Below are 26527 nucleotides of genomic sequence, written 5' to 3'. Positions count from 1 at the left end.
CTCGGGTCATGATCCCAGGGTCCTGGGATCGAGCCCTGCATCAGGCTCTCTGCTCAGCAGGGAGCCTGCTTCCTCCTCTCTCTCTGCCTGCCTCTCAGCCTACTTGTGAGCTCTGTCTGTGAAATAAATGAATAAAATCTTAAAAAACAAACAAACAAACCACCAAGCTTTCACTTCCAGACAATTCATTCTCAAACATACCTGTGTCTCAGCACGGCTCACAGAGGGCTTCTCTTCCTTGACATCAACTTTCACCTCCTGCTGCTTTCTCTGAGAGGTTTCTTCAACATCGCCCTTGGCCTGCCTTTCTCCTTCAGGAAGAGATTCCTCTTGGTCTAAAACCTCCTCCACAGCAGCTTGGGCAGGCTCTTTTTTATCTCCTCCGTCTTTAGCCGCTACTAAGGTATAGGACTTCTGTTTCTTAAGCCATGGGGGTATGAATCGAGAAATACCCCGGCTCTCAGATGGATCCCTCTCTTTCTTCTGGCGGCGTGAACTACTTTGGCTTTCAGCTGTAGGAGAAGACTGGGAACGTTTTTCCTCCTCCGGATCGGAGGACTGATTCTGCTGATTTTCTGCTACTTCTTTAGGTTTCTCCTTGGTGGCATCTGCTCCTAATGGCTCAGATTCCTTCTTCACCTCAGATGCGGAGCCTACTTCAGTGGTCATGGTTACAGCATATGCTGTAAACGAAACAAAACAAACAAAAAAAAAAAAATCACAAAATGTTATCGTACAAACTCACAGTTTTAGTTTAGAGGTAAGGAACGGTGGGGAGGAAGGGGAGGAAAGGAAATCACAGAGAGATGATGGGGAGAGATGATGTGTAGAGGAGGAAAGCTCATAAGCACAAAACAAAATGGAGATTGCTACTCTTAGAATTCTCCATCAGAATCAAGAACCAGAAGTTACATCACAATAGAACTAACTGACTCTGTACTGGTAGGGCTTAAAACCGTTAACAGCCTAGAGTGTTTACTTTTATTAAGTTTCATCTAGCCATAAATAATTTTCCCAACAAAACTCCCGTATTTTTAAAGGAAAGTTACTTTTCTTTCTACTTAGTATCCCTTATTCTATAATACAAAAATTTATTGGTAATGTTAGAAAGTATGGAAACAAATTTCACTGTAATTTCACACAGTGAAATCAAAATCTACAAAAATGTGAGGTATCCTGCTCACTTCAACAGCACATACAAAAATGTGAGGTATAAAAAAAATCAGGTATTATAAAAATGAAGTCTAAATGTGGAGTGCTTAAAAGTGAGAAAATTAGATCTGGGGGAAAGAAGGTATTTTTTTTCCCCCAATTTAAATCCCATAATATACCAATATTATTTCAGTGCAGCAGTCTTCTGAGAATACTCAGACTACGATAAAAAATCTAACCCTCCATCCCACTCAACCTCAAACACAGTTTTCCTTGTAGATGAGATTTTAAGATAAGTATCTCAGGGCCCCTAATAGGAACCAAATGAAGACATTATAGCAGTGGGGAGAAGGGCATCTAATAATTGGTCCTATCACAACTAATGAAAAAAAAAAAATTAAATCTGAAAGTAGGGCACCTGAGTGGCTCAGTTGGTTAAGCAGCCGACTCTCAGGTCATAATCTTACATCCTGGGATTGAGCCCCACAGTGGATTCTGTGCTCAGCAGGGAGTCTACTTGAGACTCTCTCTCTCTCTTTCCCTCTGTCCCCTGCCCCAGTCACACTCTAAAATAAATCTATAAAAAATAAATAAATCTGAAAGTAAATAGTTGTCTCAATTTCACATAAGCAAAGAGGTACTTTTTAAAGTATAGCTCCCCCGCTGACATTTAAAAAAAAAAAATAGGAACAGCAGAGAGTACACTCTCTCCTCTCTCGACAATGATAAAAGGTCAGGCACCCTAGCCACAGCAAATTTTCCAGCCATCTTCAAAAGTGGTACAAACCTTGAATAGTTCAAAACATAAAAATACATTTGTTCTTTTTTAAAGCTTTATTGAGATATAATTCCCATACCATAAAATTCACCAACTTAGAAAGTGGGTTAATGGTTTTGAGACTAGTCACAAGATCAACAATGATCACCACTATCTAATTCTAGAACATTTTCATCATTCCCAAAAAAACTTTGTAACCCAGTAATAGTCACTCTCCCCCTCGCCCAGCTCCTGGCAATTATTTTCAATCCATGTGGATCTGACTATTCTAGACATTTCAAATAGATGGCATTTTCACTGAGCATAACGCTTTCAGGGTTCATCCATGTTGTAGCATGTATCAGTATTAAACTCTTTAAAATATTCTTCACCATCTTTTGCAAATCACGTATCGGATAAAAGTCTAGTATCTAGGGCGCCTGGATGGTTCAGATGGTTAAGTGTCTGCTTTCGGCTCAGGACAAGATCCTGGAGTCCTGGGATCGAGCCCCACATCAGGCTCCCTGCTCAAGTGGGGAGCCTGCTTCTCCCTCTGCCAATCTCTGTCTCCATGAATAAATAAATAAAATATTTTTTTTAAAAAGGCCAGTAACTAGAATATATCAAGAACTCCGATAACTCATTAAAGACAAAAAAAAAAAAAAATTTATGGGCAAAGAAGTTTGAGTAGACACTTCTCCAATAAAAATATACAAATGGCCAATAAGCACTTGAAACAACACTCATCATCATCAGTCATTAGGAAGATACAAACCCAAACCACCATGAGATGCCACTTCATATACACTAAAGGATGGCTATCATCAAACAGACAGTAACAAGTATTGGTGAGGATGGGGAAAATGTAGAGCTCTCAACCTTGATGGCAGGAATGTGAGATGATGCAGCTCCTTTGGAAAAGTTTCTCAAATAGTTAGCATAGGACTTAGCAATTCCACTCCTAGGTATATACCCAAGAGAAATGAAAACATATGTTCCCAGGAAAACTTGTCAACAAATGTTCCTAACAGCCTTATTCATACTACTCAAAAAATAGAAACATCCCAAATTCTTACCAACTGATAGAGGGATCAACAAAATGGGTGTGTCCATACAATATTATTACATCAAAAAAAGGACTGACATACAATATATGTTGCCACAAACAACACTTGAAAACATTATTCTAAGTGAAAAAATTCAAAAGGTCTGGGATGCATGCATGGATGGCTCAGTCGGTTAAGTGTCTGCCTTTGGCTCAGGTCATGATCCCAGGGTTCTGGGATTGAATCCTGCATCAGGCTCCTTGCTCAGCAGGGAGCCTGCTTCTCCCTCTGCCTGCCACTTCCCCTTCTTGTGCTCTCTCTCTCTCTCTCTCTCTCTCTCTCTCTGAAAAATAAATAAAACCTTTAAAAAATATATAAAAGTTCACATGCTGAATAAGCAAATCCATAAAGACAAAGTAGATTAGTGGTTGCAAAGGGCTGGAAGATGGAGAGAATAGTGAGCAGCCACGAACAGATACAAGGTTTCCTGGGAGATGATGAAAATGTTCTGGAATTACACAGTGGTAATGGTTGTACAACCCTGTGAATATACTGAAAACTACTGAACTGTAAATTTTAAAAGAGTGAGAATTCAATAACTAAAAATAATTTTAAAAATGTTATTCATAGGGTGCCTGGGTGTCTCAGTGGGTTAAGCATCTGACTCTTGATTTAGGCTCAGGTCGTGATTTCAGGATCCTGAGATGGGACCCCATCAGGCTCTGCACTCAGCAGGGAGTCTGCCTGTCCTTCTCCCTGCTCTCCTTCCCCTACTCATGCCTGCACTCTCTCTCAAATGAAATCTTTTAAAAAAATGTTATTCACTTCTAATATGTGAAGATGAAAACATTCAGTCAGCTTGCCTATATTTAATGGGCCCCTACAGTGTGCCAGGTACAGGGCCCATGAATAAAGCACTATCTTTGAGAAGGTGATAGTAGGGGAGAAGGTGGTGTACAGGCGAGTCAAGAGCACATTGCTTTAAAAAAGGCACAAGACAGATACTTCACCCAGATTCAGAGAAGAGGGTCATTAGGTAAGCCTTTCTGCAAAAGTGGACATCTGCGTTGCTTTAAAATGATGAGCCTTCACTCGGGCAAGGGAGTCAGTTGGGAGGCATGTAGAAACATAAGAAAATTCCTCCTACAGGAAACCACAAGTACTGCACAATAATACACTACACGAGTGAAGTGGGAGCTTGCTCCAGGGATAGGGAAGAAGGGGAGAGGTGAACTGGCAATGACAAAGTAGAAGAGTAGAATCCAGGACATAAAAGGTTGTGTGTATCATGCTAAGAAAGTGCTTGAGGTTGATTTAAAAAGAGTAAAAAGTCACATAAGCATTTTACAGAGACAGAAGTAATGTAATCAGACCCACATATTGGATAGCTCAGCCTGGCTGGAAAATACAGGATGAGAGAAGAGACTGAAAGAGAACAATAATCCACACATGAGAAGTTGAGGGTCTGCGTTTGGGCAGCAGCAGCGAGACAAAGGAGAAGAAATGCTTCCAATGGTAAAGAGGCTGATGGCACGACACACTGTCCACAATGAATGTAGCAAGTGAAGAGAGGAAAAGGGTCGAGGGAAAGTCTGGGGTCATGGGAGACTGGGGTGATGGTGGAACCACCCACTGGTATGAGGAACAAGTAAAGAGGGTCTGACTGAGACAAATCTGATTTTGAATTCACTGCGATTAACCAGTCTCTCGAGTTGACCACGTGGCACACAGGTCTTGAACACAGACTGGATATGTGTGAGAGATGCAGATTTGGGAGATGTCATCATGTGGGGGACAGCTAAAAGCACCAGTGATACCGACGCCACCTAGAGAAGAAGTGTATTTGAGTTTAGAGGGGCCTGAGCAGAACTTGATCCCCACCCAACATTTCAGGGTCAGGTAGAAGAAAAGGCATGAGGGAGAGGAGAAATACATAGTGAGACCAGGAGCTGAGAGGAACTAATGTCTTTGAGGGCAACGCTACCAAGGAGGAATAGTTAGGTAACGAGAACATTTACAGTCCAATCTTACTTCTCATTTTTAGGCATTTATTTTTAATTCTGTGTTTGAATATTTGCGTGTATCAGTTCACTATCTCTATAAAGTATAAAAGTATTAAGTGTAGGTCTGTTAGTAACATGCCTAACTTCTATTGTGTTGACCTCAGATCACCAAATGTAAACACTGTATTTTGTCAAACTGGGAAGTAAACCCCACAAATAAAGCCAGGTGGGCTACATGGGTGCTGGCCTGTTATATTGTGGAAAAAATCCATCAATATTCCTGAAGAATATTCCTGAAGATCAAAAACTGGTGATATTGAGCAAAATTAAGCTATATGTTTTACATAGCTTTTGTGGAAAATACTAGTACAATATAAACTAAAATGTGAGTATTAAGGCATCACCTTCATTTAGGAAGACAAGAGGCATGATTTGTTAAGTCACTGACACTGTAATGTCATCATTACTGAGCTTTCTTCTCCAAAGATTTGAAATGAAAGCTCAGGTAAATAGAATGAAGTTACTATTCATAAGCCTAAGTTGTTTTTTACCCTCAATTTATTTAAAATTAGTTAATTTTAATAAGAGAATCAGTTGTTCTCTTTGTTAGCTTGATTTTGTTGTTGTTTAAATTCCACATAAAGGAGAGATCTTAAGCAGTCTTTCTCTGACATTTCACTCACTATAATGTTCTTTGGGTCCGTCCATGTCACTGTAAATGGCAAGATTCCATTCTTGTTTATGAATAAATAGTCGTGTGTGTATCATGCATGTGTGTGTCACAATTTCTTTATCCATTCTCCCATCAATGGAATCTTAGGTTGTTTCCACATGTTGGCTATTGTAAATAATGCTACAGTGAACATGGGTTCATGTACCTTTTTTTTTTTTTTTAAGATTTTATTTATTTATTTGACAGACAGAGAACACAAGTAGACAGAGGCAGGCAGATAGAGAGGAAGGGAAGCAGGCCCCCTGCTGAGCAGAGAGCCCGATATGGGACTCGATCCCAGGATCCTGAGATCATGACCTGAGCCGAAGGCAGTGGCCTAACCCACTGAGCCACCCAGGCGCCCTTCATGTACCTTTTTGAGTTAGTGTGCTTTCATTTTCTTCTAATAACCCAGAAAAGGAATTGCTGAATTACATGGTAGTTAATTTTTCCTTTTTTTTAATTTTCTGAGGGATGTCCACACTGTTTTCTCTAGTGGGTGTATCACTATTAGGTATTTAAAATGCAAAACCATGCCTTCCAGTAAGACCTTTACATGAGTTCTTGAACTGGCCCCATATTGCACAGAAAGTCTTTTTCCTCCTTTAAAGTACCACTTTCCATGTACCACTTAAGTGGAGATTATTTACATTAATCACAAAATGACCAAAACTGATTTTTAGTATATACTCTCTAATTACATTTTAAGTGTTGAATCAATGCCCTGATAGAAATTAAAATAAAAATGTCCCACCCTTGTCCAAGCTAATCAAGATAATTGGTAGCTCTCTAACTACCTTGGCTATGAGAAATAATCTGGAGACCAATCAAGTAAAGTTGATTTTTGATCAAAATATTTTAAATATATATTTAAGGAAATGAAATATAAAATTAAAGTTTTCACTATATACTAGAAGCTTTAATATTTATATTTTAATCATAAGAGCTATCACTTACTGGTCAGACATCATACATGTAATTTCTGCTCTTCAAAACATCCTACAGAAGAGGTATTATCCCCATGCTGTATGTAATAAAAAGTTAAGTGACTTGTCTAAGGCCACTGAATGGAGGACCACACAGCTGTGTGCATGTGTTTTCACCTGTATTTCATAATGTTGGAATGACTGAATCAACCAGGGCTCTTGGCATAGTCCTCAAAGAAAATCCATACCACTTTGTGAAAATGACTACATAATATGAATCTATTGCCATTCATTTTAATTAGGGCTGGCCCTCCCCCAATAAGAAATTTATAGATAAGTTCCCATCACAAAGCAAATCATATTTGAATGTTATGACTTGGCCATTCACAACTGAGCTGATGGGCAGAAATTTAAGACAAGGTGTTAACACAGAGACAAAGAGCACAGATAAACCAGACCTTTATTCCTCACAAAGTTAGTCTTCCTCAGTCACTACTGTATTCACACTTACAAGTTGTTAAGAACCTCAGAGCAGATCAATAGCATCCATCTAAATGCAAGTTACAAGATAAAAAAGCAGGAGGGTGGGCGCCTGGGTGGCTCAGTGGATTAAGCCGCTGCCTTCGGCTCAGGTCATGATCTCAGGGTCCTGGGATCGAGTCCTGCATCGGGCTCTCTGCTCAGCAGGGAGCCTGCTTCCCTCTCTCTCTCTCTCTGGCTGCCTCTCTGCCTACTTGTGATTTCTCTCTGTCAAAGAAATAAATCTTTAAAAAAAAAAAAAAAGCAGGAGGGAGGCAGGTGGGTAGTGGACTACATGGGTGATGGATATTAAGGAGGGCACTTGCTGTGACGAGCACTGGGTGTTGTATTTAAATGATGAATCACTGAATTCCACTCCTGAAATCAATATCGCATTATATGGTAGCTGGACGCCAAACAAAAATTAAAAACAAAAACAAGATAAACAATAGAACTGGCTAATTGTATAAAATTATATTTTGTAAATACTCAAAAATAAGGGTGGATATAATTATCTGTAAATAAGTACATTCCTAAAATAGTTTCTAAGAGATCAACAAAGCTCAAACCTAAACACTACCTTCTTTGTTGACATAACGGTTTCTTGAACAAATTACCACCATCGAGAAAACATGATTATAGCACAGCCATTCACCATAATTATCATGCTTGTGACTCTCAAGAGTTTCAAATGTGGAAAAGCCTTTAAACTCCAACACCCACTAAAAAATGGAAACTCCAGCAGTGGAACCCAAGCCCTTCCAATAAAACGAAACCCCCACAAGACCTGGGATCTATCTTTTCTTCACGGCTATGTTCCCAGCGTCTAGACTGGCACGGAGAGGTACCAGTCAGAGTGCTATGAAATCGTCTCTTCTAATATCTCATTTTATCTTATCAACAAGGAAACTGAGGCTCAGAAAGACAAGAGATTTGCCCAAGATCACAAAGCTAGACTCAGGAAGCCAAACCCAGAACAGTGGTTTTCCAAACTCCAGCTATGCTCACTCCACTAATTACCTATTATAAATACAATTACAAATACCTAAGACCCATCACTAGTATAGTTATATAGCATACTAAGTAAAGCCTGTCTACGTATCAGCAACCAGAAGGAATATCACTATGAACAGCCAAGCCCATTAGACAAGCATGTGCTTCTGACACAATTACCATGTTGGCATACCCCATGTGGGTCCATACAAGTGTTCATTATTGTGACGGCTCCATGAGAAACAGCATGCATCACTTCACAGGCAACCAAGCAGAAAACCATCAACAGAGGATCAGCACTCTTTTTTTTCTTATCTTTAAAAGGGGAGGTATATTCCAAAGTGCCTACTCTCACTAGCCTAAATAAACTACCACACAATATCATGCTAGTGAACACACTGGCCCACAACAAGCCGAGCAAAGCAGATACCCAACTCCAGACACTCCTACAAAGAACTTCAAGCATGGGCTTTACGCTAATTATTGGGTCCAGATGTTTCCTTAAAACCTTGAGAGAACCAGCGCTATTCTAAGAGCCCTCGCTGTGTCCAGGGAACAAGGCAGGTGCAGCAGCCAGCAGAGTGGCTCTCCTCGGCGGAGATCAGAGCAAGAGGAGCTCTCGGAATTCTACCAACAAAGTTCAATCCGTTAGCTAGGGGATTCCAGATTTACCAAAGGGAAAAGTATGCACATCTAAATTCCAAAATGGTGGTAAGGGAATCAAGAGAGGCTTACCTGTGAAGGTAAGGAGAAAGAAATCAAGCTATGTCACAAATATCAAACTTCTAGAATATGGGCGACGTGTGCGCGGTTTCAATGTGGTCACTTTCTAAGTCTGACGAAACTGGTTTTCATCTAGCATGACTGGCCAGAGGATAAACTTTCTGATCCCCACAATCACTGGCTTATGTGCATGTCCCCCAACAGCCTATAGCCCAGGAGAAAGTCTTTTTTAATACCCAACCTCATTCCCTGAAAGCATCGAATGGGAGAAAAAACAAAATGGGAACCCCAATAGAGAAATGATTCAGCAGCCACCTAACTACTTAGGAAAGAATAAAAGCCATGCTTCTCCAATACATACAACAAGAAAGACGAAAGGAGGAGGGAAAAAGAGGAGGAGGTCAAAGGGAAGAAAAAGGAAAAAAATATCTGGAGAGGAAAAGGAATAATAAAAACAGGCCAACTGCACGTAATTAGAGCAGACTGCATGTAATTCCTCTCTCCCTCATGGGTTTATTTTTCTTGAGTGTCAGAAGGTCTATAGAATACAGCATTCCATATTCAAATATGTACAGCTACATTCCAAAGGGACGATCTGTCGTTCAAATGATCTCCGTGGTGAGGATAAGCGTATTATTTTTTAAACAATCCAATGTTATCCACCCTAGTTACCTTAATAACACACTCTATGGCTTGTTTGCTTTTTCTTAAAAGGGATAAAGAATCTATAAAAGAGAGAGAACTATTACTGTAAAGATATAAGCTCGCATCTGGTTTAAATTAAACCCACATACGCAAAAGATATGAACTGTAGCCCTCGGCTAGCTCAAGCCTCGGCAAGATCAGATTACATTCACAGCACGTATTTCCTCCACCCTCTCTTGTTCTAACAAAACTTAAGTTTTGCTGGGCTTTACTCTCTCCTCCACATGCAGGCCTCCAGGCCAGGCCACAAGGCAATGATCTACTGGTCTAAGGCCTGACTGGCTGTCTCCTGCCCCCTGCCAAGACTACCTGCAGAAACAGTCTTCTGGGAAGATTCCTCCCTCTAAAAAGAGCCACAAGGTAGAGAAGGCACTTCTTCTGTCTCTGAGCACCACACACCTGACTCCTAGGAATGCTGTTGACATCTTGAGGATCCAAGAAGGGAGAACATCTGAGGACAAAGTGACACACAGCAGAGCTGTCATGCCACACATGGTCAGGTTCAACGTGTAAGCTTCCAGTTCTGGGAGAGAACACAGTCCCTACTACGAGAACAATGGGGCACAGCTGAGCAAATAAGCTCCGGGGCACCTGGGTGGCTCAGTGGGATAAGCATCCGACTCTTGATTTCAGCGTAGGTCTTGATCTCAGGGTAATGAGTTCGAGCCCTGTATTGCGTTCCATACTGGGTGTGAAGCTCACTTAAAAAAAAAAAAAAATTAAAAACAAGGTGATAAAAAATCAGCCCTAGGAAACTGGAAACGCATCCAGAACTATCTCAGGTAATTATTACTCCCCACTGGGTTTTATGGCCCTCATACTTAAGAGCCATGATTATTGAAATGTTCCGTTTTTTCCTGATGCTCAAATTCTTAAAACCTAGTATCTGAGTCAATATCTGAGTAAGATAAATGATTAAATCTTTATTCTAACTGTAAATAAGAATGAAACAAATCTTAGAGTTCCTCAAAGATTCTCTTTCTTCATATATTAGGGGGACCTCCCCCCTGTGAAAATCAAGACCTAATTTTCAATAATATTCAATTCCAGTAACACCTAAGATAAGTGGTAAAAATCTTTTTTAAAAAGCCAAGACCTTGCTGCTCTCATTAAGAATTATATCAAGATGGGCCCTGGATGATGTACAGAATTACTGAATTACTATATTGTACACCTGAAACTAATAAAATACTGCATATTAACTACACTACCGTTCTAATTTTTTAAGACACGACATCAAGAAAGATCTGTGCCAGGCAAAGTCTTCTCCACAAGCAACTAGGGTTAGCCCCAAAATAGATACCCTTTCCAGGAGTGGGGCTCAATAACCAGACGCTGTGAATAAATCATCAGGATCCCAACACCGATATCATTCTCGTCATCAAAATTCACATAAACCTTGTCACATTGGGCCCTCCAACAGCACACACTAATCAAAGTGATGGAGACATCCAGAACCCTGCTGGCTCTTCATTAAGCAATGAAGCATTGTGTGGTCAAAATTATTGATGAACTGCATTGAATTCCTTCTCCCAGACGGGGCCCCAACTTTAAAAAAAAAAAAAAAAAAAAAAAAACAGAAACAAAAAAAAAACAGCCAGAGCTGGAGCTGCATTCTTTCTGTGCAAAGCTCTCTAATCTTTGGATAAAATAACATAGTGGTTTGAAGATCAAGTCTGGGAACTAAAAGAACAGGATCAGAATTCCAGCTGTGTCTCCCACCAGCCATGCAACCGTAGATGTTACTTAGCCTTGCTGAATTTCATTTTCCTCATAAGCAAAACAGGGATAGAATACATACTTACTGCAGTGTTCTCAGGGTTAAATTAGATGCTCTACATAAAGTGCCTGGCATGTAGTAAATTCATAATAAATGGTGAGTCACTGTCATCCAATAGGGGTTCTGGGAAAAAAGGCACTATGTCCCTTTGTTCACTAAAAACGAAAGTAATAGTAAGAACCAAAATAACAGTGACAATATCAGCTATTTATTGAGCATTGTTCTAGAGACTCTGCATGTGGCAATTCCTCTAATCTTCGTGACTCTTTGAAGCAGGAACTAAGATTATTCCCACGTGACAGATGCAGGAACAAAGACAAGATAAAGGATTTTCACAAAGCTACATAACCGATACATGGGAGAGCTAGGATTCAGAACCAGGCTGTCCGGCTCCAGAAACCTTACTCAGTACAACCACCAATCCCAAATGACTTCAATATGCTAGAACCCAGGATAACCCTGACAATTCATTATCTGTTGAAAAAGCTAAAATCAAACTATTACTACCCATTTGGTGTTTACAGTCCTAGGCAATATGTTCTAACCAAGCCCCTAGACAAATTTCATCTATTTTCAGGATGTGGGTTGTATATTTTAGGCCTTTCTCTTGAAAAGAATGTTTCTTGAGTCCTTTCACACATAGGTACCAGATACCAGCAACGTAGATGAAAAGGATCCTCTCAGTCTAGTGGGGGACAGAAGTAGCAAGATGAGCATTAATATGCATTCAAAACACTCATTACTGGTTCAGAAATTTTGGTCATTTAGATTCAGAAATTACTACTAGTTTGAAAAGTTGACACTTTTCTTCAAAGTAACCACTGTCATATCTTCAGGAAGTCACACAATGGCCCTACATGGGAACTCTCAGTTAAACTCTTGAAATGCAAAAAGGCATCATGCTTCTTAAAAAGCACCTAATTCTCATTCTCAGTTGTGTTTTCTGGAGATGTATTTGCTCTCTAGCAAAATTTAAGTAACCTGAATAAAGAAGCCAAAAAAAAAAAAAAAAATAGTCCTGGTTATAAATGTCTTCAACATAAAAAACCACTTTGTTTTGGATTTTTGAACTGGCTAAGGCTGACCAATCCCCAACTGGGGTTGGGGAGAAATGGCTGGAGAAGAAGTACAGAGTTAAGAGGAATACAAAGGACACAAATATGAAAAGATGCTCCTCACACTCATGGTAAAAGACATGAAAACTAAAAATTCAGAATGAAAAACTGCAAAAGCTTCATCATGTAATCGCTGAACAGACTATGGAAACAGACACATTCTTAAAGTGCCAGAAGAGAAAATGGGTACTAACCAATGAAATTTACCAACAGCTATCATTGGAGCTATTGGATATGCGGGAACATATCCAATAGATACATCTGCATATACGTAATGTAAAACAATTATGTACAGATGATTCATTATAACACTGCTGTAGCAAAAGATCAATGCCCATCAACAGGTGACATTATACAAAATATTGTGCAGCTATAAGGAGATTAAAAGAAGGTATCCATCCCAGTTACAGAAATATCTTTGAGTTACACTGTAAAGTATAAAAAAGCAAAATTCAGGGGCGCCTGGGTGGCTCAGTGGGTTAAAGCCTCTGCCTTCAGCTCAGGTCAGGACCCCAGGGTCCTAGGATCGAGCCCCACATCAGGCTCTCTGCTCTCAGCGGGGAGCCTCCTTCCCCCTCTCTCTCTGCCTGCCTTTCTGCATACTTGGGACTCTGTCTGTCAAATAAATAAATAAAATCTTAAAAAAAAAAAAAAAAACAAAATTCAGATCGTACACGATATACAGCAGCTTACAGGTTGAAAGCCAACTGTGTGGCATTTACAAATATGTGAATACACATACACATACTTGCATTTGTGTGCACAAAACAAACAAGCAAAAAAACAAAAAAACAGGGAAGGATTGAGAATAATTATGGGGAATGGTGAGAGGATACTAGGTAGATGAGGTACAGAGGTACAAATATGGGAGACAAATTTTTCATTGAGAAGTGTGCACAAACTGAAGTACTTAACAGCGTTAGTAAGAGAACAGTATTTTGCATTAAAATATCCAAAGCATGAAGTGAACCCAGTTTGGTTGGTCTGCTTCCTTGGAGACAATCCAAAGGCCACAACTGCCATAAGCGACAGAGCCAACTTGCCCTGTCACCTAGTTCTGTCCTCACAGATGAGGTATATGGATGCAAGAGCCTTCCAGCCTATAACAGCTCAAAAATACCATTAAGATAGTCTAAAATAAAATTGATTTTCTGGCATTTGAGGTTTAAGATTGTTTCTATATCCTCTAAAGAAACGGATTGCCCATAGCCTCCAATTCAGTCTATATCACAAACATGCCCCTTGTCCTGTGTAGGCGGTTGTCCTAAGCAGGGAAAGCTCAAAATCTAAACTTTTAGAGTAGACCAGCGTCTTTTAAGTAAATCAATTCTTTCGTTAAAGCACACACACACACACACACACACACACACAGCTCCTAAGAAAACCTTGCTCAGTTTTTATCCTTCTCCCCTTCGGTGTACAGTTAAAACAAAAAGGTGTCTTGTGCTAACAGTAACCCTGGTGCATTTGCAGGTAGGCCAAAAGAATCATTCCTATCCTCTCCTGGAGGAGTAAAAACAGGGAATCTGGGAACAGAGTTCTCTAAAAGTCGAAACATTTTTTAAAGGGGAATAAAAGAGAATGGGAAGATTCTTATTAATCTTCTAAGCTGGTCATACATAAACATCCCGGATCTCTGTCAGCAGCTCCTTCCACATTTATAGGGAAAAGCATAAACAAAATTGGTCTCACAAGCACAAGGTCATGTTTCCTCTCTATACCCCTTCCCTGCCCACTTCTGCTCCTAAGCTCACAGGGAGAGGGTAAAACTTTGGTACAGATGAGTACTACGTGTTCCTAGTGCAGCATTATGCATCTGGTGGCTTCTTGATTAATGTGTTTTCTGATGTTCTTAGTATTGGAGCAACATTTGTACCACCATCACATGACATTCTACAGAAAAGAAAAATACACGAATGTGCGGTTTCTTCCAGTGCCATCCATAACCAGGCTCAAAACAGTGCAAAGCCGACACCCACAGTCAGTCCTCATCATGGCAGACACCAGGCAGTAGGCTTTTTCTGAGCTCATACCACAACTGCCTTCTGAATAGGATCCTTACCCAGCCCCATCAGAAAACTCCCTTGGTATCAACTGGTAATCTACAACCAGCCTAATATTATTTCTGTGTGAATCAAACTCCAAATTCTTTAGCTAAAAAAAATAAGTTCTTTAGTTTGGCAGGCTTTTCCCAAAGAAGCTAACGACAAATCCACCAAGGTTAACTGCACAGGATAAATGCAGAGGCTGCAGACGCTGCATTTTAATAGGTCATAAGACAAAGTCTTGTCAAAATCAATCAACTCGCCACCCTATGACAAGGCCACCGAGCTGGAGCCTACACTGATCTCACACTTTCAAATCCTCTTCTCCATAAGCTTTGAAACACTGCAGTCAACAGGCATAAATATCTAACCGTAGCCAAAAAATATCATTCAATTTTAAAATTTGGATCATTAGTACTTCTGCTATTTCATATATTTACACCCACACCAAAGAGTTATGCCAACACACAGCATCTAGCCGTAAAACGGGAGACTAAACTGCATGACTTTTCTAGCTTCGGTAAGCAGATCCAAATGTTGACCCTGGTCGGGTGGGTCAGCAGAAGGAGCTATATAGTCTCTTAGCATATGGACCCTCCGAGCCCAGGCGGAAAAAGCTGTTATTACAATGGAATTAGAGCCAGGTCACTTGGAATGCCTAAAACCTTTTTTTCCCCCAAGTATTGCTACTCTGAGCGTTAATTTAGCTCAAAGACGACTTCACTTATTAGTAAGAGCCTCAAACAACTACTACTTAGGTGGGGCTGGCTAGGACAAGGTTTCACTTTGGCTAAATATATTTCTCTCTTTGGCAGTAATCATTTCAGAATTCAACATTTGTGAACCTGACTCCGTACAGGATCCTGCTAGAGAACAGGCCAGGCATTCAACCTTTGGAGTCACAGAAAAATACAAGCTAACCTCAATGTCAGAGTTTAAAATTCCCCTTTCCAACTCTGTGATCCAGTTGGGATGGTGAACTGGGGGTCGTCAAGGTATCCTAGCACGTGTCCAGGCAAGTGACACGGGGACAGGGCGGGGGATCTGACGGGCAGGTTGTACAGATCACCAGGATCACCTGCACAATCATTTAGTCCCATACCCACGCTGCCAATAATTTTAAGAGACCATTCGTTGTTGGGCCCCCAAACAGAAAACTTCTACTTCCCAAGTACATACATGCCTCCCTCCCCCAAATATACCAGCTCATGACGTCAGTGGAAGGACAGCACTCGTTCCCCACAGAGTCGGCAGTAAAGGAAGACACGGCAATCAGCTGGCAATCATGGTGGGACTGCTTGTTTTGTTAGAAAGGAACACAGAAACAAGGTTCTTTCTGAAAGAAGGTTGTGAGACTGGTAAATTCTAGCAGGAAAAAGCAGGAAGATAGTTTTTTCTAAGTCTGCATGTCAGAACCTGGGCAACTGTGGGGAGTTGTCCCGTTTCTCCAACGTGACCCCAGATTGAATATTCACTTAAAAAGAGGTTAATACCTATCCTTTATTCAATCTATATTTACTTAGGGTGTGATAGCATCGAAACAACACACATTCCTCCACCACTGTTAATGGCCACTAGTCAGCAGATACTTTAAAAGAAAAAAAAAAAAAAAAGATGAATTCAACTCTGTGCCAGCCACAACTTCTTTTCACCAAATGAGTTAGCATGAAAATGAAGCATTTTATAAACTAAAATCTGTCACCCTTTGACAGGTTTTAAAAGTAACTGTACACTATTAACCTTACATAGCCCCCACCATGCTTCAGGAGTCATTAACTTCCATACAGTATACTATATGGAATACAGTATACACTGGACAAATCAACTGAACAACGGGACAAGTACGTCCAATAAACCAGCGAGCTTCATTATTCTCAGATGTCCCACCTGAACAAGCACTTATGTTAATGATAACCTGACAAAATTCAACATCTGTCTAGAAAAATGCAAACAAGTAGGCCAAAACTAAACTCTGGCCACAAAAAAATACCCTTTTCATAGGTCTTGGACCAAACATAATGGAACGTATTCCCTCGCCAAACACTATACTTACCCAGCTTCCATGTACTCTGTACATTAGTAGTTTCCAAATTTTCAGCCTCCTGGATATTGACAGACTCAAAAGCAAACTTTCTTCAAAAGCAAAAACAAGCAAGGATATACCACAAAACCCACTGCTACAACATTGAGATTTCCTCAAAATCTCCCTTTGAAAATACATACGCAGCTTTTTAAAAAGTACATCGTGCCCGTTGTCTGCTATTCCCTGTCATTAGGAGACTGTAGAAAGCTGATCGAAAGCCAGCTTCCAAAAGCTTAATGAGCAAGCCTGGCCCCACCCAGGCTGGACCCCGCTAGCGGAAGGCATGCTCAGTAGAAAAGCCCAGCGTGGTTCCAAGTTACTTCATTCCTCAGCTAGAAAATCCGCACGGGTCAAAGAAAAAGTCATCTCCCCGCTGCCTGTTCTACCCACTAAATGAGCACTTCACAAAAAGAATGGTTTTAATAATGACTGATTTTATGCTTATAGTTGTTATAATTATACTATTGCTGAAAAACTCCATTTTTGTATCATTTTGGCTTTGCCTTGGGTTCACACCCCTCAACTTTTCTTTCCACCCCTCAACTTCGTTTTTATTTCTGTCATTTTAATCTACCCTACAAATAGACACCAAAAGCATATGTCTATAACATATAATCTAAGCTTCCAAGGTAAACTGCATCATTTTCAGATATAGAAAAACTGGATAGACACATAGATATTTCATTTTTAGGTCTTGAAAACCGGACTATTTTGATTCATTTATAAAAGAATTTGCTTATTCATCTGTATTTAAAAATAAAGGCTCCTTTTAATTTAGATTTGTAGGTACAATCATACAGTGACAAAGCTGATAATGCCTTTTGTTATTGTCAATCCTAAATGCGAAACGATGGATACAAAAGGTAATCCTATATCCATAAGTCATATGAATATAGACAAATAATGGAAAGCAAAATACATTTAAAGGCACTAAAGGAAAATGCACTAATTTTAAGATTCAGGTCAGAGAGATCTGAGAAATGACTAAATTTTCCTTAACTGTCCAATACCAACCCTCTGCCCCTTACATTTCTACCTAAATTCGGGTATAAATGTGTGTTCCAATGTAGGTGTCTACACTAGTAAAGAAGAACCAAGATAGACTCTGGATCCTAGTACACATTTTTACCACCTCATCCCGCTACCATATTGCTCTCCAACAAGCAGTTCTTAGGCCAAGGAGTATTACATGCTCACTTCACCTATAGAGTCTTGAAGAAAAGCCTTAAATTACAACAACAACAACAACAAAAAACCCACAAAAGATATTTAAATAAACAAGATGCCATCTGTAGCCACAGGGAGAGAAAGGTAAGCTGTGCTTTATGGTAACCTAGTGAAAATATGCTCCAGTAGCCTCTCTGAAGAGATTGATCTCTATCAAAATAAATACAAAACTTGAAAAGAAAAAAAAAAAAGGTAAAAAGGCTAAATATATAATGGAAGTAAACTTTAGTAACCAAAAGGGAGATGTGGTGAGTTTTGGGAATTTTTTTTGTGGGGTTTTTCTGGTAGAACTTTCAAGTAGAGGCAATCTTCATCAGTTCAAAGCATCATCTTTTATTTAGATTATGTTATTCCTTTAATATTAAACGTGTTTATTAAGTAGTGTTATGCAATGGCAGATTTTCTTCAATATACTTGAAAAAATATTGGCTCCAAACCTTTTTCTGAAACATATTACTCTGTGGAGTCCCTAAGTCTCCAAACTCCTGCCACGTAGTGCTGCATGCACCCCGTGAAGCTGATGATGGTAGATCTCCACAGTCCATCGCAGACATCTCCTATCACCCCTGGACTCCCTATATTCTTAACTCTCCTACGGCTCTAGATAAATTGCGTCCCCCCGAAATTCATACATTGAAGCACTAACTCTCAATGTGATGATATTTGGTGATGGGATGTTTTGGATATAACCCGATTTAGATGAGGTCACAAGGGTGGGGCCACCATGATGGAATCAGTGCCCTTGTAAGAAACACAGCAGAGAGCTAGCTCATTCTCTCCTGTTCTCTCTTGCTTCACTATGTAGCAGCCAGCTACAAGCCATCAGAAGAGAGCCCTCACCAGACACACGCCTTGCCAACACCTTGATCTTGGACTTCCAGCCTCCTGAAATGCGAGATAAGTGTAAGTCACTCAGTGGTACTGTCTCAGAGCAGCCCGAGCTGATTAAGGCACCTACTTTCTGAATATGGAGAGCAATGCTATTGCTCAAGCGTCTCTGTTGTCTTCAATATGAAATGTCCTGCTCTTAAGACATCTGAATTTCACTGTTTACACAAAGATTAAGAAAAGACAGGAAAGTGAGTTTTATGGCACCATAATTTGGAAAGAGAACAAACCAGTCCTATGGTAGATAAAAAGAGAACACAGAAAATACAAGTGAGTTTCCCAATTCATACACCCAGTAAGGTGGTAGACTTAGCATTTACACCAATTCCATCTGTCTTCAAAGCCAAGGCTACTTGGCGGTATCATGGTGAGCTCAGCAGCTTTCCCAAGCCAATGTACTTTTCCAGCAATGCTGCATTACTGCTATTTTAACACCTTTGTTCTCCAAATGGGTAAACTGAACCCAAAGAAGCGAAATGACTTCTCAAAGGTTACTAAGTGGGTTACTGGCGGAGAAGTACACAAACCAAGACCAGGGTCATTTAAAACATTCATTCCCAGTAAGATTTTAAACATGTTAAAGTACACAAAATATATAAGGTGAACATTCACAAATGTCTTCCCATAAAACACTGTTAATACAGATTTGTATCTATTACATCTGTCTTGGGAACACCCTAAATCATGTTCTGACATGGTCCCTTTTTTCCATTAGAAGAGGTAATTAGGGGCACCTGGCTGGCTTGGCGAGGGGAACATATAGCTCTTGGGAGTAGAGATTACTTAAACAAAACTTTAAAAAGGCATGGTGGATGGGGAATTAGATTATCCTCAGAATACTTTTTGTTCTTTTAGAATGCTATTTTTTTTTTAAGTATTCAGGAAAGTTGGTCAGGGTTAGAGTATAAGACATTTTTCCTGTATTTGTATATGTGGGTTTGTATGTATATAGAATTTTATGCTAAATCCAGTATCATAATTTCCTGACCTTTAAAACTTATCTTCTTATCTTCTACTTTATGAAAACAAACAAACAACAACAACAAAAAAATGTAACTGACTAGGATGCAGAGGACCCGATAACCTAACCGGTGACTCATAACTCCCAAACCATAAGAGACAGAAACTCTGTGCAGAAAATAAAGCTACCAGTGTTGCAGAAAGACAATGACGAGCATTCCTTTGGCTCCTCCCACCTTTATCCCTTTAGCTTCTTCCTGAAAAGCAATTATCATCTGTCACATCAGGGGGGAAAAAGCAAATATTTTTCTGGCATAACTCTAAAATAACCTAAAAAATATTCCCTAAAACTCACTATTTTTTATTCTACTGATTTTACAGAGAATCCATTCTTCCTACCTACCAATCCGCATGCAAGACCATACTTCCTGAACAAACATGGAGAAATGTTTTATCACTCTTTTAACCTGGATGAGCTTCCACTGGTCTGTAAAATGTTGTAACAGCCCACATTTCATCACTGTTATCTGATATTTGCTGTCAGTAAAAAGAAAAAAAAAAAGAAAAGAAAAGAAAAAAAAAAAAAAAGCCCACTCACTAGTTCCATGGCTTCTTTGCATAAGTTCTCCTTTGACCACATACCACCACAGTTTAGCTTCTCTCAGGTTCTAAATCCAGAAAAACTTCCACAATTTGCCAAGTCTCATCCCTACCACATTTTTAAAAATGTAATATGCGGAAGTACTATAGATTTATGAAACTTTGGAGGGGGAAAATAAGCTATATGGCCCTAGATTTTTTTTTTTTTTTAAACAAAGGGCTGTAGATAAAGAATAGGAAGAGGTATGGGGGAAGACATAGCATAAAGAGGTGGTGGTTAAGAATCCATATCCAAAAGTTAATGTTCTGACACCATCTAAAAGGTGTTAAGATAAAAGGATTTATTAAGAGCTTTAACTCAAAAGTCAAAAACATCACTGTTAGAATTATACTTTCAGGAAACTACAGTAACCTAGCATTTACTTTAAAATGTATTATTTTCATTCAGTTATGCCAAAGGATCATTGCTGAGTTCCTCCTTTGCACCAGACACTAAAGCCTTAGGGCTCTAAGGTTCTTCCCCATTCCAGCCCTCGGAGAATCCACCAGTCTGGAAAGAAAGGCAAATACATAAATAATTACAGCACGTGGGATAAGGGCTACAGCAGAGGGACAGGAAGGGCACAGCAAAGTGGACAACTCCCTTGAGGAGGCCAAAGAAGGCCTTACAAACTTACGGTGTTTAGGCTCCTTTGTATTGCTTTAAATGAACAAATACCACTGCTAATAATATGGCAATGACACCCACTTTGCCTTAAATGTTAAAAACAATAAAAACATTCACATAAAAAGCAGAAACAAATACCTTGCTAGCATCTGGGAAACACCGTACAAATGGCCAAACAAAATGGGGCTTTCATAAAATAAAGAATTTAGAACCAAAAGGGGTCTCAGCATCCATGTACTTCTAGCTCCTGCTTTTCATAGGTGGGGAAGCTAAAGCCCAGAAGTTAGACAACTCGTCCGTGCTATGCAGTAAGCCTGCAGCAGAGTCCAGACTGGGGGTCACATTCTGACTAATAAAAAATCCCACGGTCTTTCCCTGGAGGACGTTACCCTGGCTGGATGAGAAGGAAAGAGCAGAGACACTAGTATGGAGAAAGCAGGGCACAGAGACCCTTTATAGCTCTCCAATGGCCAGAAGGCATTAAGAGCCCAGAGACAAGGCATCTGGTGGACCTCCATGATCCTCAGCTCTGCCCCCACCCTCTGCACCAAAGAAAAACCCTATACTCCCATTCCTTGCTCCTACCAGAGCAAGCCTGGGACACGGTACAGTGTATGGGATATGCAGCACACAGCTACAGATCATACCCTGGGCACATACGACACCAGAGCGAGTCTCTCTTCACATCACCCGCTTCAGTCCTCCCTCTGCCTGACACAGGCCTTAAGCGCTTGTCTGGGCATCATTTGGTGAGCTCCGTCATTTGAAAATATAGCTCCATTTTATAGCTTAGCCTTTACAACTTAACTCTCTGGGGCTGAATGATCAAAGAAAACCCCCAAACACAGGTGCTAATGTGCCTTGTGCCCACAGTCCACAGGTCCTGCCCAACCCAAACAATAAAGCTGAACCAGCATCAAGCCAGCGTACTCACCATTACCTTTGCCTAGGAGATCTGGATCTCAGTTCTGTACTCTTGGGTTTTGCTAAGATCCTTTCATTCGCTAAGGACTGCTCTCTGTTTATGGATAGCTATTGGGGTTAAAGACCTGGGTAAAACTTGGCTCCAGCAGTGCAAGAGAAGAATATTTAAATAAAGATCTACAGGGCAGAGAAGAAGAGCTCAAATTCAGGCAAAACGATTCAATAGTAACAGACTTGATGAGGCAAGAACGCTCCCCACAGTGACATCTGAGCTGACCTTGAAGGATAAGGAGGAGCTTAGTGGGCTGACTGGAAGGGGCAGAAGCACAGCCCTCCCCGTGGGAACAGTAAGTGAAGGGCACAGAATCAGGAAAGATAAAAGCACTGAGGAGAATGAACGGTAAGTACCCCATCTGCCTGGAACACAGGGCGAGAGTGTAGGAGACAGACAAGGGAGGCAGCAGCCAAGTCATGAGTGATCAGTATGCTAAGTTCAGTGCTTTAATTCTATCCTGCAGGTGATGGAAAATATTAATTTTGCATTTCTGGAGGATTATTTTGGCAGTCACGTGAGAACAAGTGACACAATGAAAGGAAACTGGTTAAGACAATGTTCCAGTGATCCAGGAAACAACATCTAAACTAAAGGCAACAAAGATGCAAATGAAGAGACAGGAGTTGATAAATCCTTGGGAGGTAAAATGGAGAGGAGCTGATAATGAATCACACTGTGGGAGTAACACAGAACAAACTTCCCAGGTTCCTGGCAGTCAAGGTCAGACAGTGTGGTGCCACTAACCTAGACTGGGATTTCCAGAACATGCAGGAAACAGGGATGACAGAAAGCCCAAGCCGCATTTGGACTGAAGGGACAGTGTACAGCTAGGTGAGGGCTGGAGATGTGTGTCTGAACCACACAGTCTGGTTTCCATGCTCAGATGTGGAACTAGTTGGTCCATCAGTGTTATCTGAAGCCACAGAAGTAGATGAAACCCCAGGCAAAACAGAAGAGAAACGCTCAGGATGAAGCCCCAGGCAGACAGAAAGGAAGCTGTAAGAGGGGTCCAGAAGGATCAGCCTAAGAGAAAGACAGCAAACCATGATACTGCCAGGAGGGAAGAGTCAGGCTGGGAGGAGTGGACAAGGGGGCCAAGGGCACATTGCTTCAGGCACCAAGAAGGTTTTTAAACCGTAGTGAAAAGACGGCTGGTAACCTCGAAGAGTGAGTACTAAAGAAGGGTAGAAGAGAAGGGTAAGTAAGAGCCAAGTGTTGAGTCCCCCCCCCCCCAGCTTAGCAGGAGAGAAGGCCAGAGGATAGGGAAGGATGTACAAGGCTGTGGGAAGATGTTAATGCACAGGAGACATTCTAGGGGCTCTGTTCGCTGCAGGCTTTCGGTGGGAGAGATCACGTAGGGAAAGGTTCGAGACAGGAAGGAGAAAAGAGGAAAATGGACGGCAGGTAGCTCAGAAGGCAGAAGAAAAAGGATCAAAACCACGAAAGAAGCGGTGCCGGGCAGGCTCAGGCATAGCACGTGACTCTCAACTCTGGGTCAGGAGTTGGGAGCCCCAGGCTAGGGGGAGAGGTTACTTTAAAAAGTACACGCAACAGGACGCCAGGGTGGCTCAGTCAGTTAAGCATCTGCCTTTGGCTCAGGTCATGATCCCAGAGTCCTGGGATGGAGCCCCACACAGGGCTTCCTGCTTGGCAGGAAGCCTGCTTCTCCCTCTCCTCTGCCTACAGCTCTGCCTATTTATGCTGCGCGCGCTCGCTCTCTCTCTCTTTGTCAAATAAAGAAATAAAATCTTTAAAAAAAAAAAAAAAAGAAGAAAAGAAAAGTGCATATTTGCCGGCACACCTCCCCCCCACAGAAGAGATTCATCTTGGACAGCAGGAGGGACACCCCCACTCCAGAAACCACAGGGAAGGTAACTGGAAATACATATGGGCCAAGAGAGGAAGTGGCCTGAGGAAGTTAGAGAGATAGAGATACATCTAAAGTCCTATTCTCGAGCAGCTCTTTCTGCCCATGGGTTCTGTCACCGTGCTTTAATAAACCACTATTTTGCACCAAAAATAAAAAAAATTAAAAAATAAAGCCCTGTTATCCATCCCAGATAGCTTTGATACCTTCTTTGGAGGTTTTTTTTCGTTATTTTTGTTTATTTGTTTATTTTTAAAGTGGGCTCCATGTCCAATGTGGAGCCTTATGTGGGGCTTGAAACTCACAACCCTGTGATCAAGACTGGAGCTGAGATCAAGAGTCAGATGCTTAACCATCTGAACCATTTCTAGGCGCCCAAATACCTTTGGAGAATTTAAAGGAAGAAAGGAAAAACTGAGAAGGGAAAATCATGGAGAAAATATGGTCAATCCCCTACAATACACTCATTGAGAGCTCTCTTAGCAGTCACATCAACACAGGATTCGAAACTGGTTAAACTGAACTATTTTCAATATGAAGTTATTGGTGTTTTAAAAACTTCGGGATTCCCTGAATAATCCTCTAATATATTAACTTGATTTGTAAATCAAAATTCAGTAAAGTACCCAAAGGAAACATAATCAAACAAGTGCCATCTTCTTCTCAGTTTAGCTGCAGAAAAGAAGTTAAATAGCTCACTGAAATCACAAGGTTTGGAGAGGGCTGTTTTAATTGGAGCGTGTGCCAAGGATTTGGCTAAATGTATAAGACACAAAAACTATAACTGTAATTCCTATTCTCACACTGTGAAGCCTGTGTCTCAATAAAATGCCAGTTTAAAAGACAAGACAATAAAGACCACCGTCACCACGAGAACCCTGTAAGAATATGTGAAAGGTTATAAAACAAAACTCCTTTTATAGAGCTGAATCCTTTCCAGGGTGGGCCTTTAAGACATTCTGACAGTGCACACAAATACTATCTCTGGAACAAAACCAAAAAGGCACAGCTGCAAGACATCTTCCACTGAAGTAGTAACGGACTCAATAGCAGCCCTTCCTTTAGGCAAGAGAGTCTATAAAAGCCCAACGCAGAGCTATTTTCCCTTACCAACTGCTTCGTGGAACTACTTTCTCCTGATCCAAACCATAGCTTTATTAAAAACCCAAAATGGACAGCAAGGACAGTATAACTTCAAAATAGATTTGTGAAAGAAAATATAAATAAAACTTGAAAATAGTAACTACTCTCTGGTTTTCATTAAGAAAAATCCCCAAGTGAACCGAAACTATCCTAAGAATACATGAAGATACATATATTTTAAATTACAGTCCTTCACCATCACAAACAGGAAATTTGGGTGGATTAGCAGGATTTTCCCCCCAACCCTCTAAGAAGTTAGCAGCCAAAAAAATTAAGATGATTAGCAACAGTATTCTCAATGCTGATGTATTGTGAACTTATGATATGGATATTTATGACAGCTAAGAATGAAAAAGTCAAGGACATTTTGAAATCAATTAGGAAGAGCCTACAATAATTCAGGTAAGCAAATCCATGATTTATTTGCCATGCTTTCCCTGCTATAGTTTTGACTGTTTCTATAGCAACACCCAACAAATTCTCTTATACAAATACTTCTGCAGCCAAGGTACAAACCAATAACCACTTCTCTAATTCATTTCTATTATGGTTTCCAACAACAACAACAACAAAATCAGCCTTCTGGGGCGCCTGGGGGTGGCTCAGTCCGTTAAGGGTCCAACCCTTGATCTCAGTTCAGGTCTTGATCTCAGGGTCTTGAGTTCAAGCCCCATGTAGGGTTCCACATTGGGTATGGAGCTCACTTAAAAAAAAAAAACAAACAGGGCGCCTAGGTGGCTCAGTGGGTTGAGCCGCTGCCTTCGGCTCAGGTCATGATCTCAGGGTCTTGGGATCGAGTCCCGCATCGGGCTCTCTGCTCAGCAGGGAGCCTGCCTCTCCCTCTCTCTCTCTCTCTCTCTCTCTGCCTGCCTCTCTGTCTACTTGTGATCTCTCTGTCAAATGAATAGATTAAAAAATCTTAAAAAAACAAACAAAAAACAAACAACAAAAAAAAAAAGCAAAAAAAACACAAAACAAAAATGAAAAACAGCCTCCCTAAGTTACATTCTAGAAACTTGAAAACCTAAAGTTTAAATATACCAATTGCAGATACCGCACAAGTTAATGACAAAAAAGTATAATTCTGTTACTACTTTGGCAATAACTCATTTTGAACAACAAAAGAGACAAGAGAGCAAAAGAAAGTAATTACTAACGAATGACTTGGAAAATTATCTAAATTCTAGAGAAACAGAACACTGAAAACTTTCTGCCAAAACATAAAGCAAAGAATTCAATATTCCAATGTCAGAAGATAAGCAAATTTCTCTGCGTTAAGTTTCAGACATGCTTTCAAAACCTCGTTAGTGCTATTGTTTGGAAGTAAACAAAATATTTTACTAATAGCAATAGGTCTGCCTATTTTGTTAGCAAGCACTCCACAGAATGTTTACAAATGTCCATATTTATGCCTCAATACATCTCTGCGACAGCAAGTGTTACCAACTTCATTTTTTTTTTTAAAGATTTTATTTATTTATTTGACAGAGAGAAATCACAAGTAGGCAGAGAGGCAGGCAGAGAGAGAGAGGAGGAAGCAGGCTCCCTGCTGAGCAGAGAGCCTGATGCGGGACTCGATCCCAGGACCCGATCATGACCTGAGCCGAAGGCAGCGGCTTAACCACTGAGCCACCCAG

General features: G+C 40.5%; 1 protein-coding gene across 19 annotated transcripts in view; it reads right to left on the bottom strand.

The window, feature by feature from the left end:
• Window positions 1–26527, bottom strand: part of EPB41L2 (erythrocyte membrane protein band 4.1 like 2) — a 207729-nt gene that overhangs the window by 109737 nt on the left and 71465 nt on the right. For 15 of the 19 annotated variants that reach the window (XM_082729642.1, XM_082729646.1, XM_082729641.1 and 12 more), the window contains exon 2: window positions 202–683. In XM_082729642.1, the coding sequence (XP_082585768.1) occupies window positions 202–669 (468 nt within the window). In that variant the 5' untranslated portion in view covers window positions 670–683. Of the gene's footprint in view, window positions 1–201; window positions 684–11341; window positions 11392–16529; window positions 16764–26527 lie in introns of those variants that run through there. The other 4 variants (XM_082729652.1, XM_082729658.1, XM_082729647.1 and 1 more) reach the window with 3 other exon arrangements.

Source organism: Mustela nivalis, assembly GCF_964662115.1.
Source record: "Mustela nivalis genome assembly, chromosome: 5".
NCBI classification, from domain to species: domain Eukaryota; kingdom Metazoa; phylum Chordata; class Mammalia; order Carnivora; family Mustelidae; genus Mustela; species Mustela nivalis.
This window is presented reverse-complemented; position numbering and strand designations above follow the sequence as displayed.